The sequence below is a fragment of the Pseudorca crassidens genome, chromosome 17, assembly GCF_039906515.1.
Source record: "Pseudorca crassidens isolate mPseCra1 chromosome 17, mPseCra1.hap1, whole genome shotgun sequence".
In the NCBI taxonomy this organism is placed as follows: domain Eukaryota; kingdom Metazoa; phylum Chordata; class Mammalia; order Artiodactyla; family Delphinidae; genus Pseudorca; species Pseudorca crassidens.
The window spans coordinates 1,602,433-1,614,490 of NC_090312.1; the positions used below are offsets into that span (position 1 = coordinate 1,602,433).

General features: G+C 68.2%; 1 protein-coding gene across 19 annotated transcripts in view; it reads left to right on the forward strand.

Moving 5' to 3' along the window:
• The window catches only part of LOC137210597 (plectin), a 57,653-nt gene extending 46,358 nt beyond the window's left edge, over nucleotides 1-11,295 (forward strand). For 18 of the 19 annotated variants that reach the window (XM_067712612.1, XM_067712614.1, XM_067712613.1 and 15 more), the window contains 2 exons: nucleotides 425-3,805; nucleotides 3,908-11,295. In XM_067712612.1, the coding sequence (XP_067568713.1) occupies nucleotides 425-3,805; nucleotides 3,908-10,126 (9,600 nt within the window). In that variant the 3' untranslated portion in view covers nucleotides 10,127-11,295. The remainder of the gene's footprint in view (nucleotides 1-424; nucleotides 3,806-3,907) is intronic. The other variant, XM_067712629.1, reaches the window with a different exon arrangement.
• The last annotated feature ends 763 nt before the right edge of the window (nucleotides 11,296-12,058 follow it).

Below are 12,058 nucleotides of genomic sequence, written 5' to 3' on the forward strand. Positions count from 1 at the left end.
CCCGTGGCCAGAGCCAGGCCGCCGGGCATTCAGCGGTGCTCAGGCAGGGCTGTATGGCGGGCGCGGCTCCCAGGCCCTGTGAGCCCCTTGCTTTGCTTGCTCTCTCTCTCTCTCTCTCTCTCTCTCTCTCCCCCCGGCCCCTGTCTGTGTGTCTCTGTCGCCTGTCTGCGGGAAGAGGGGAGAACATCTGGGTCTCCTATACCCAGGCTGGTGAGCACTGTGGAGCCAGGTTGCGCTCGCTGCCCCAAGTGCCCTGGGTGGGTGCACGCAGCCTCCCTCGGCTGGGCCGGGACCTCTGTCCCCTCCCAACCCCTGCACCGCGCTGTCAGGGTGAGCTGTGGTGGCACCGTGTCGTGTGCTGGGAGCACCTGCTCCGTGCTCACTCCTCTCTCCGGTTTTCTCCCTCTCTCTGCTGCGGCCGCAGAGGCTGGCTGAGCAGCAGCGGGCAGAGGAGCGGGAGCGACTGGCCGAGGTGGAGGCCGCACTGGAGAAGCAGCGGCAGCTGGCCGAGGCGCACGCACAGGCGAAAGCGCTGGCAGAGCGCGAGGCCCAGGAGCTCCAGCGGCGCATGCAGGAGGAGGTGGCACGCCGGGAGGAGGTGGCGGTGGATGCGCAGCAGCAGAAGCGCAGCATCCAGGAGGAGCTGCAGCACCTGCGGCAGAGCTCGGAGGCGGAGATCCAGGCCAAGGCCCGGCAGGTGGAGGCGGCCGAGCGCAGCCGGCTGCGGATCGAAGAGGAAATCCGCGTGGTGCGCCTCCAGCTGGAGGCCACCGAGCGCCAGCGCGGCGGGGCAGAGGGTGAGCTGCAGGCACTGCGTGCGCGGGCAGAAGAGGCCGAGGCGCAGAAGCGGCAGGCCCAGGAGGAGGCGGAGCGCCTGCGGCGGCAGGTGCAAGACGAGACCCAGCGCAAGCGGCAGGCGGAGGCCGAGCTGGCCCTGCGTGTGCAGGCAGAGGCTGAGGCGGCTCGCGAGAAGCAGCGGGCCCTGCAGGCGCTGGAGGAGCTGCGGCTGCAGGCAGAGGAGGCGGAGCGGCGCCTGCGGCAGGCAGAGGCAGAGCGGGCACGCCAAGTGCAGGTGGCCCTGGAGACGGCGCAGCGCAGCGCCGAGGCAGAGCTGCAGAGCGAGCACGCCTCCTTCGCCGAGAAGACGGCGCAGCTGGAGCGCACCCTCAAGGAAGAGCACGTGGCCGTGGTGCAGCTGCGGGAGGAGGCCACGCGGCGGGCACAGCAGCAGGCCGAGGCCGAGCGTGCCCGCGCGGAGGCTGAGCGGGAGCTGGAGCGCTGGCAGCTGAAGGCCAACGAGGCGCTGCGGATGCGGCTGCAGGCGGAGGAGGTGGCGCAGCAGAAGAGCCTGGCACAGGCCGAGGCGGAGAAGCAGAAGGAGGAGGCGGAGCGGGAGGCGCGGCGGCGCGGCAAGGCAGAGGAGCAGGCCGTGCGGCAGCGCGAGCTGGCCGAGCGGGAGCTGGAGAAGCAGCGGCAGCTGGCGGAGGGCACCGCGCAGCAGCGCCTGGCGGCGGAGCAGGAGCTGATCCGGCTACGGGCCGAGACGGAGCAGGGGGAGCAGCAGCGGCAGCTGCTAGAGGAGGAGCTGGCGCGGCTGCAGCGGGAGGCGGCCGCGGCCACGCAGAAGCGCCGGGAGCTGGAGGCCGAGCTGGCCAAAGTGCGGGCTGAGATGGAGGTGCTGCTGGCCAGCAAGGCGCGGGCCGAGGAGGAGTCACGCTCCACCAGCGAGAAGTCCAAGCAGAGGCTGGAAGCCGAGGCCGGCCGGTTCCGCGAGCTGGCGGAGGAGGCCGCCCGCCTGCGCGCCCTGGCGGAGGAGGCCAAGCGGCAGCGGCAGCTGGCGGAGGAGGATGCTGTGCGGCAGCGGGCGGAGGCAGAACGGGTGCTGGCCGAGAAGCTGGCCGCCATCAGCGAGGCCACACGGCTCAAGACGGAGGCGGAGATCGCGCTCAAGGAGAAGGAGGCGGAGAACGAGCGCCTGCGGCGGCTGGCAGAAGACGAGGCTTTCCAGCGGCGGCTTCTGGAGGAGCAGGCGGCCCAGCACAAGGCCGACATCGAGGAGCGGCTGGCGCAGCTGCGCAAGGCGTCGGAGAGCGAGCTGGAGCGGCAGAAGGGGCTGGTGGAGGACACGCTGAGGCAGCGGCGGCAGGTGGAGGAGGAGATCCTGGCGCTCAAGGGGAGCTTTGAGAAGGCGGCCGCCGGCAAGGCGGAGCTGGAGCTGGAGCTGGGGCGGATCCGTGGCAACGCCGAGGACACGCTGCGCAGCAAGGAGCAGGCGGAGCAGGAGGCCGCCCGGCAGCGGCAGCTGGCGGCAGAGGAGGAGCGGCGGCGCCGCGAGGCCGAGGAGCGTGTGCAGAAGAGCCTGGCGGCCGAGGAAGAGGCCGCGCGGCAACGGAAGGCCGCGCTGGAGGAGGTGGAGCGGCTCAAGGCCAAGGTGGAGGAGGCGCGGCGCCTGCGTGAGCGAGCAGAGCAGGAGTCGGCTCGGCAGCTGCAGCTGGCCCAGGAGGCCGCCCAGAAGCGGCTGCAGGCAGAGGAAAAGGCGCATGCGTTCGCAGTGCGGCAGAAGGAGCAGGAGCTGCAGCAGACGCTCCAGCAGGAGCAGAGCATGCTGGAGCGTCTGCGCAGTGAGGCCGAGGCGGCCCGGAGGGCGGCAGAGGAGGCGGAGGCAGCGCGGGAGCGGGCCGAGCACGAGGCGGCGCAGTCCCGGCGGCAAGTGGAGGAGGCGGAGCGGCTGAAGCAGTCGGCGGAGGCACAGGCGCAGGCGCAGGCGCAGGCGCAGGCTGCCGCGGAGAAGCTGCGCAAGGAAGCCGAGCAGGAGGCGGCGCGGCGGGCGCAGGCAGAGCAGGCGGCCCTGCGGCAGAAGCAGGCGGCCGACGCCGAGATGGAGAAGCACAAGCAGTTTGCTGAGCAGGCGCTGCGGCAGAAGGCGCAGGTAGAGCAGGAGCTGACGGCTCTGCGGCTGCAGCTGGAGGAGACCGACCACCAGAAGAGCATCCTGGACGAGGAGCTGCAGCGACTGAAGGCGGAGGTGACGGAGGCGGCCCGCCAGCGCGGCCAGGTGGAGGAAGAGCTGTTCTCGCTGCGCGTGCAGATGGAGGAGCTGGGCAAGCTCAAGGCCCGCATCGAGGCGGAGAACCGCGCGCTCGTTCTGCGCGACAAGGACAACACGCAGCGCCTCCTGCAGGAGGAGGCGGAGAAGATGAAGCAGGTGGCGGAGGAGGCTGCGCGGCTGAGCGTGGCGGCCCAGGAGGCGGCGCGGCTGCGGCAGCTGGCGGAGGAAGACCTGGTTCAGCAGCGGGCCCTGGCAGAGAAGATGCTCAAGGAGAAGATGCAGGCGGTGCAGGAGGCCACGCGGCTCAAGGCGGAGGCAGAGCTGCTGCAGCAGCAGAAGGAGCTTGCCCAAGAGCAGGCCCGGCGGCTGCAGGAGGACAAGGAACAGATGGCGCAGCAGCTGGCACAGGAGACGCAGGGCTTCCAGAAGACTCTGGAGACAGAGCGGCAGCGGCAGCTGGAGATGAGTGCCGAGGCGGAGCGGCTCAGGCTGCGCGTGGCCGAGATGAGCCGGGCTCAGGCCCGTGCGGAGGAGGACGCCCAGCGCTTCCGGAAGCAGGCGGAGGAGATAGGCGACAGGCTGTACCGCACGGAGCTCGCCACGCAGGAGAAGGTGACGCTGGTGCAGACGCTCGAGACCCAGCGGCAACAAAGTGACCAGGATGCCGAGCGCCTGCGGGAGGCCATCGCGGAGCTGGAGCGCGAGAAGGACAAGCTCAAGCAGGAGGCGCAGCTGCTGCAGCTCAAGTCTGAGGAGGTATCTCCCCGCGCGTGGGCAGGGATCTGGGGCGGGGTCTGCTCTCGGGCAGGTGCTCCCGGAGGCCCGCATGGCCCTGACCGCCCCCTTCCCCCTTCGCAGATGCAGATGGTGCGGCAGGAGCAGCTGCTTCAGGAGACCCAGGCCCTGCAGCAGAGCTTCCTCTCCGAGAAGGACAGCCTGCTGCAGCGGGAGCACCTCATCGAGCAGGAGAAGGCCAAGCTGGAGCAGCTCTTCCAGGACGAGGTGGCCAAGGCACAGCAGCTGCGTGAGGAGCAGCAGCGGCAGCAGCAGCAGCTGCAGCAGGAGAAGGAGCAGCTGGCGGCCAGCATGGAGGAGGCCCGGCGGCGGCAGCGCGAGGCCGAGGAGGAGGTGCGGCGCAAGCAAGAGGAGCTGCGGTGCCTGGAGCTGCAGCGGCACGAGCAGGAGAAGCTGCTGGCGGAGGAGAACCAGAGGCTGCGTGAGCGGCTGCAGCACCTGGAGGAGGAGCGCCGGGCTGCACTGGCCCACCCGGGGGAGGTCGCTGCCTCTCAGGCTGCGGCCGCCAGAGCCCTGCCCAATGGCCAGGACGCAGCCGACGGCCCGGCCGCCGTGGCAGAGCCTGATTACGTCTTTGACGGCCTGCGGCAGAAGGTGCCGGCCCAGCGGCTGCAGGAGGTGGGCATCCTGAGCACAGAGGAGCTCCAGTGGCTGGCGCAGGGCCGCACCACGGTGGCTGAGCTCGCTCAGCGGGAGGATGTGCGCCACTACCTGCAGGGCCGCAGCAGCATCGCCGGCTTGCTGCTGAAGCCTGCCGACGAGAAGCTGACCATCTACGCGGCCCTGAGGAGGCAGCTGCTGAGCCCGGGCACAGCCCTCATCCTGCTTGAGGCCCAGGCGGCCTCAGGCTTCCTACTGGACCCCGTGCGGAACAGGCGGCTGGCCGTCAACGAGGCCGTGAAGGAGGGCGTCGTGGGCCCTGAGCTGCATCACAAGCTGCTGTCGGCCGAGCGCGCCGTCACTGGCTACAAGGACCCCTACACCGGGGAGCAGATCTCCCTCTTCCAGGCCATGAAGAAGGACCTCATCGTCCGGGAGCACGGCATCCGCCTGCTGGAGGCCCAGATCGCCACGGGCGGCATCATCGACCCCGTGCACAGCCACCGCCTGCCCGTGGACGTGGCCTACCAGCGCGGCTACTTCGACGAGGAGATGAACCGTGTCCTGCAGGACCCCAGCGACGACACCAAGGGCTTCTTCGACCCCAACACGCACGAGAACCTCACTTACCTGCAGCTGCTGGAGCGCTGCGTGGAGGACCCCGAGACGGGCCTGCGGCTCCTGCCGCTCACAGACCAGGCTGCCAAGGGTGGTGAGCTGGTCTACACCGACTCGGAGGCCCGGGACGTGTTTGAGAAGGCCACCGTGTCCGCTCCGTTCGGCAAGTTCCAGGGCAGGACGGTGACCATCTGGGAGCTCATCAACTCCGAGTACTTCACGGCCGAGCAGCGACGGGACCTGCTGCGGCAGTTCCGCACGGGCAAGGTCACCGTGGAGAAGATTATCAGGATCGTCATCACCGTGGTCGAGGAGCACGAACAGAAGGGCCAGCTCTGCTTCGAGGGCCTGCGTGCCCTGGTCCCTGCTGCGGAGCTGCTTGAGAGCAGGGTCATTGACCGTGAGCTCTTCCGCCAGCTGCAGCAGGGCGAGCGCTCCGTGCAGGAGGTAGCCGAGGCGGAGGCCGTGCGGCGGGCCCTGCGGGGCTCCGGCGTCATTGCGGGTGTGTGGCTAGAGGAGGCAGGGCAGAAGCTGAGCATCTACGAGGCCCTGAGGAAAGATCTGCTGCAGCCAGAGGCAGCTGTGGCCCTGCTGGAGGCCCAGGCCGGCACCGGGCACATCATCGACCCCACCACCAGCGCACGGCTGACTGTGGACGAGGCAGTGCGCGCCGGCCTCGTGGGGCCCGAGCTACACGAGAAGCTGCTGTCGGCCGAGAAGGCTGTGACAGGCTACAAGGACCCGTACTCAGGGCAGAGCGTGTCCCTGTTCCAGGCCCTGAAGAAGGGTCTCATCCCCAGGGAGCAGGGCCTGCGTCTGCTGGACGCCCAGCTGTCCACAGGTGGCATCGTGGACCCCAGCAAGAGCCACCGTGTGCCCCTGGACGTCGCCTGTGCTCGGGGCTACCTGGATAAGGAGACCAGCACCGCCCTTTCAGCACCCGAGGACAACGCCAAGACCTACTACGAACCCCGTACGTGGCAGCCCGTCACCTACAGCCACCTCCAGCAGCAGTGCCGCCCCGACCAGCTGACGGGGCTGAGCCTGCTGCCGCTCTCGGAGGAGGCTGCCCGGGCCCGGCAGCAGGAGCTCTACTCCGAGCTCCAGGCCCATGAGGCCTTCCAGAAGGCCACTGTTGAGGTCCCCGTGGGCAGCTTCCAGGGCAGGACGGTGACAGTGTGGGAGCTCATCAACTCCGAGTACTTCACGGCCGAGCAGCGGCAGGAGCTGCTGCGCCAGTTCCGCACGGGCAAGGTCACCGTGGAGAAGGTCATCAAGATCCTCATCACCATCGTGGAGGAAGTGGAGACCGTACGGCGGGAGAGGCTCTCTTTCAGTGGCCTCCGAGCCCCTGTGCCGGCCAGCGAGCTCCTGGCCGCCGGGGTCCTCAACAGCACCCAGTATGAGCAGCTCAAGGATGGCAAGACGTCGGTCAAGGACCTCTCGGAGCTGGACTCGGTGCGGACACTCCTCCAGGGGAGCGGCTGCCTTGCTGGCATCTACCTGGAGGACTCCAAAGAGAAGGTGACCATCTACGAGGCCATGCGGCGCGGCCTGCTCAGGCCCAGCACCGCCATCCTCCTGCTTGAGGCCCAGGCAGCCACTGGCTTTCTGGTGGACCCTGTGCGGAACCAGCGTCTGTACGTGCACGAGGCCGTGAAGGCCGGTGTCGTGGGCCCTGAGCTGCACGAGAAGCTGCTGTCGGCTGAGAAGGCCGTGACAGGCTACAAGGATCCCTACTCAGGCAGCACCATCTCTCTCTTCCAGGCCATGAAGAAGGGCCTGGTCCTCAGGGAGCACGGCATCCGCCTGCTGGAGGCCCAGATCGCCACGGGCGGCATCATCGACCCCGTGCACAGCCACCGCCTGCCCGTGGACGTGGCCTACCAGCGCGGCTACTTCGACGAGGAGATGAACCGTGTCCTGCAGGACCCCAGCGACGACACCAAGGGCTTCTTCGACCCCAACACGCACGAGAACCTCACTTACCTGCAGCTGCTGGAGCGCTGCGTGGAGGACCCCGAGACGGGCCTGCGGCTCCTGCCGCTGAGAGGGGCAGAGAAAGCAGAGGTGGTGGAGACCACGCGGGTGTACACCGAGGAGGAGACCCGGAGGGCCTTCGAGGAGACACAGATCAACATCCCTGGGAGCGGCAGCCACAGTGGCTCCACCATGTCCCTGTGGGAGGTGATGCAGTCGGACCTGATCCCCCAGGAGCAGCGGGCCCAGCTGATGGCCGACTTCCAGGCCGGCCGCGTGACCAAGGAGCGTATGATCATCATCATCATCGAGATCATCGAGAAAACCGAGATAGTCCGCTCACAGAACCTGGCTTCCTTCGACCACGTCGGCCGCCGCATCACCGCCGAGAACCTGTACGAGGCCCGGGTCATCTCCCGCGAGTCCTACAGCCTGCTCCGGGAGGGCGCCAGGAGCCTCCGCGAGGTGCTGGAGGCCGAGTCCGCCTGGCACTACCTCTACGGCACGGGCTGTGTGGCCGGCATCTACCGGCCCAGCTCCAGGCAGACGCTGACCATCTACCAGGCCCTCAAGAAGGGGCAGCTGAGTGCCGAGGTGGCCCGCCAGCTACTAGAGGCACAAGCGGCCACGGGCTTCCTGCTGGACCCGGTGAAGGGCGAGCGGCTGGCCGTGGATGAGGCCGTGCGGAAGGGCCTGGTGGGCCCCGAGCTGCACGACCGGCTGCTGTCGGCTGAGCGGGCCGTGACCGGCTACCGTGACCCCTACACGGAGCAGACCATCTCGCTCTTCCAGGCCATGAAGAAGGACCTGATCCCCACCGAGGAGGCCCTGCGGCTGCTGGACGCTCAGCTGGCCACGGGCGGCATCATCGACCCGCGTCTAGGCTTCCACCTCCCGCTGGAGGTGGCCTACCAGCGCGGCTACCTCGACAAGGACACACACGACCGGCTGTCAGAGCCCAGCGAGGTGCGCAGCTACGTGGACCCCTCCACGGACGAGCGCCTCAGCTACACGCAGCTGCTCCGGCGGTGCCGCCGCGACGAGGCCAGCGGCCAGCTCCTCCTGCCGCTCGCGGACGCCCGCAAGCTGACCTTCCGCGGCCTGCGCAAGCAGATCACGGTGGAGGAGCTGGTGCGCTCGCAGGTCATGGATGAGGCCACGGCGCTGCGGCTGCAGGAGGGCCTGGCCTCCGTCGAGGAGGTCTCCAAGGACCTGCAGAAGTTCCTCGAGGGTACCAGCAGCATCGCTGGCGTCCTCGTCGACGCCACCAGGGAGCGGCTGTCGGTGTACCAGGCCATGAAGAAGGGCATCATCCGCCCCGGCACGGCCTTCGAGCTCCTGGAGGCGCAGGCGGCCACCGGCTACGTCATCGACCCCATCAAGGGGCTCAAGCTAACCGTGGAGGAGGCCGTGCGCGTGGGCATCGTGGGTCCCGAGTTTAAGGACAAGCTGCTGTCGGCCGAGCGTGCCGTCACCGGCTACAAGGACCCCTACTCCGGGAAGCTCATCTCCCTCTTCCAGGCCATGAAGAAGGGTCTGATCCTGAAGGACCACGGCATCCGGCTGCTGGAGGCCCAGATCGCCACGGGTGGCATCATCGACCCCGAGGAGAGCCACCGCCTGCCCGTGGACGTGGCCTACCAGCGCGGCCTCTTTGACGAGGAGATGAATGAGATCCTGACCGACCCCTCGGACGACACCAAGGGCTTCTTTGACCCCAACACGGAGGAGAACCTCACCTACCTGCAGCTGATGGAGCGCTGCGTCACTGACCCCCAGACGGGGCTGCGGCTCCTGCCGCTGAAGGAGAAGAAGCGGGAGCGGAAGACATCCTCTAAGTCCTCGGTGCGCAAGCGGCGTGTGGTCATCGTGGACCCGGAGACGGGCAAGGAGATGTCGGTGTACGAGGCCTACCGCAAGGGCCTTATCGACCACCAGACCTACCTGGAGCTGTCCGAGCAGGAGTGCGAGTGGGAGGAGATCACCATCTCCTCATCGGACGGCGTGGTCAAGTCCATGATCATCGACCGCCGCTCGGGCCGCCAGTACGACATCGATGAGGCCATCGCCAAGAGCCTCATCGACCGCTCGGCGCTGGACCAGTACCGCGCCGGCACGCTCTCCATCGCCGAGTTCGCCGACATGCTCTCAGGCAACGCCGGCGGCTTCCGCTCACGCTCGTCCTCCGTGGGGTCCTCCTCTTCCTACCCTATCAGCCCCGCTGTCTCCAGGACCCAGCTGGCCTCCTGGTCCGACCCCACCGAGGAGACGGGCCCCGTGGCTGGCATCCTGGACACGGAGACGCTGGAGAAGGTGTCTATCACAGAGGCCATGCACCGCAACCTGGTGGACAACATCACCGGGCAGCGTTTGCTGGAAGCGCAGGCCTGCACTGGGGGCATCATCGACCCCAGCACCGGCGAGCGCTTCCCCGTCACCGACGCCGTCAACAAGGGCCTGGTGGACAAGATCATGGTGGACCGCATCAACCTGGCCCAGAAGGCCTTCTGCGGCTTCGAGGACCCACGCACCAAGACCAAGATGTCGGCCGCCCAGGCCCTGAAGAAGGGCTGGCTCTACTACGAGGCAGGCCAGCGCTTCCTGGAGGTGCAGTACCTGACGGGTGGCCTCATCGAGCCCGACACGCCAGGCCGCGTGGCCCTGGACGAGGCCCTGCAGCGCGGCACCGTGGATGCCCGCACCGCCCAGAAGCTGCGCGACGTTAGCGCCTACTCCAAGTACCTCACCTGCCCCAAGACCAAACTCAAGATCTCCTACAAGGACGCGCTGGACCGCAGCATGGTGGAGGAGGGCACGGGCCTGCGGCTGCTGGAGGCTGCCGCCCAGTCCAGCAAGGGCTACTACAGCCCCTACAGCATCAGCGGCTCCGGCTCCGCGGCCGGCTCGCGCTCCAGCTCGCGCACCGGCTCCCGGGCTGGCTCCCGTCGCGGCAGCTTTGACGCCACCGGCTCGGGCTTCTCCATGACCTTCTCTTCCTCGTCCTACTCGTCCTCGGGCTATGGCCGCCGCTACGCCTCAGGGCCCGCGCCCTCCGCGGGGGGCCCCGAGTCAGCGGCAGCCTGACCCCTTCCTGCACCCCGCCTCCCGCTCTGCATGTGGCCAGACTCCCCGCCCAGGTGCTGGGGTCTTTAATGTTTCAAGGTGTCTTCCTCCCAAGCGGTGCCTAAAGTTTAACCAAAAAGTACAGACTAACACGTTAACATGTACCTGTTGTCCAGACAGCCTGTCTCTTGGGGGCCGGGGCCAGTCCAGCCCCACTGACCACCTCGCGCCCCCCACCACCCCTCCACCCCAGGTCTCCCCGCTTCTCTTTACCTGCCACTCACCACAGCCAGGTGCCTTGGAGGGTCCAGAGCTGGGCCCCCAACTCAGCCCTCTCATCTCCCCAGGGGGGTTCCATCTGGGCGAGGTTCCCCCAGCCCTGTAGGCCGGCCCCCCCCAACCCCCAGCCACCTGCTCGGGCAGCAGGCATCGGCCCCGCCAGTAGCAGGGCCCTCAGCGCCAGCGTTTTCTCCTGTTTCCGGGACTGACCTGCTTGCTCAGTGGGCCTTGCTGGGGAGGGAGGGAGGGAGTCCTGGGTCAGCCATCTCTTCTAGGCTGCCCAGGGAAGCCCCTTCCCCATGGGAAGATGAGGGTCCAGTCTGCAGACCCAGCTGGCCCGGGCCAGGCCCCAGCCTGTTCCCGGCTCCATTCCCAGCCCCTCAACCTGTGCCCGAGACCCCACGCCTCTGGCTTCAGCCTTCCAGCCTCAGCTCCCTAGTAAGTGCCTTCTGTGTCCCCCTTCGCACCCCAGGCCCCGAGGACCCAGACCTGGGGTGGGAGACAGACCCTCCTGGTGAAAGGCTCACCACTGCCCAGCTCTTGGGCGTGCCGGCCGGGAATGACTGGGCTTCTGCAGGCCTCTTGCCCTCCGTGGGCCCACTGTCCCCTGGAACCTGTGGAACCCCACCCTGGGTGCTGCCTGCCTGCCTGCCTCTCCCAGGGCTCCTCAATCCCTGTGTTGGGCCTGGGGACAAGGCAGCCCAGCCCGGTGCCACCAGTCCTGTCCCATCCAGCCCCGCGCCCTGGTGGTTTCTGCCCCCGCCTCTGCTCTCCGACTGAGCTTTGCACGTCCCACTAACCCAGGTAGGTGGCGGGTGGAGGCCCAGGCTTTGGCTGCCTCTGAGGACAGAACACTAACCCGACCACGGCGGGCCTGCGGCGCTCGCCCAAATAAAAGCAATTCCAACTTTCCTGCGGGTCCTGTCTCACTTTTTGTTCTGAGGTCAGCTTGTGTGTTGGGCTGAGGGGGTGCTGCGGCCCCAGGCTCTGAGCTTGGCCACTGTGTCCTGGCCTGGGGCAGAAGAACCGGGTCTCGTGAAGACGCTGGCCGGGGGCTGCACCCCTCAGAGAAACCCAGGCTGAGTGACCCAGAGCATAGGGCGAGGTGGAGGCCGGGCCAGCTGGGGCCTGCTCAGCCCAGGTGGTGACCTGTCCCTCGGCCCAGCCCCCCAGGCTGGGTTTGTGATTGGCGCTTACGTCTGAGACGGGGGTCTTACGTGCCCTTCGGTCGGTCGTTGATTGTGTGGAAGAGGCAGCGTGACCCCTGGGTAAGGTGGTCCGTGTCGGCCAAGGGTAACCCTCCAGAGAAGGGTGCAGTCACGAGCCTGAGCAGCGGCGGTGGAGGAGGGTGAGTGGGGCAAGCCACCCGGTGAGCCACTGGCTCTGAGGCCATGAGGCCCTGACCCATGCCATCTCCCTGCTTTGCCCCAGGGGGTGGCCCCTCATCCTTGGGGTTCTAAAGTCCTGGTTACCCAGCCCTTGTCGGGCTCTGCTCTCTTGCCCACTTGCAGTTAAACCTGGGCGTGGAAGTACCAAGATGCCCGGGGCAGCAGCCCTGCCTCCGTGGGTGGTCAGGGTCCTCCCGGCCAGGACGGTGCCCACCTGGCCTGCTGGTCTACGGCAACGAGCAGCCGCCTGGCCAGGTGGTAGCCGTGGCTGTGAATTGAGTGGGAC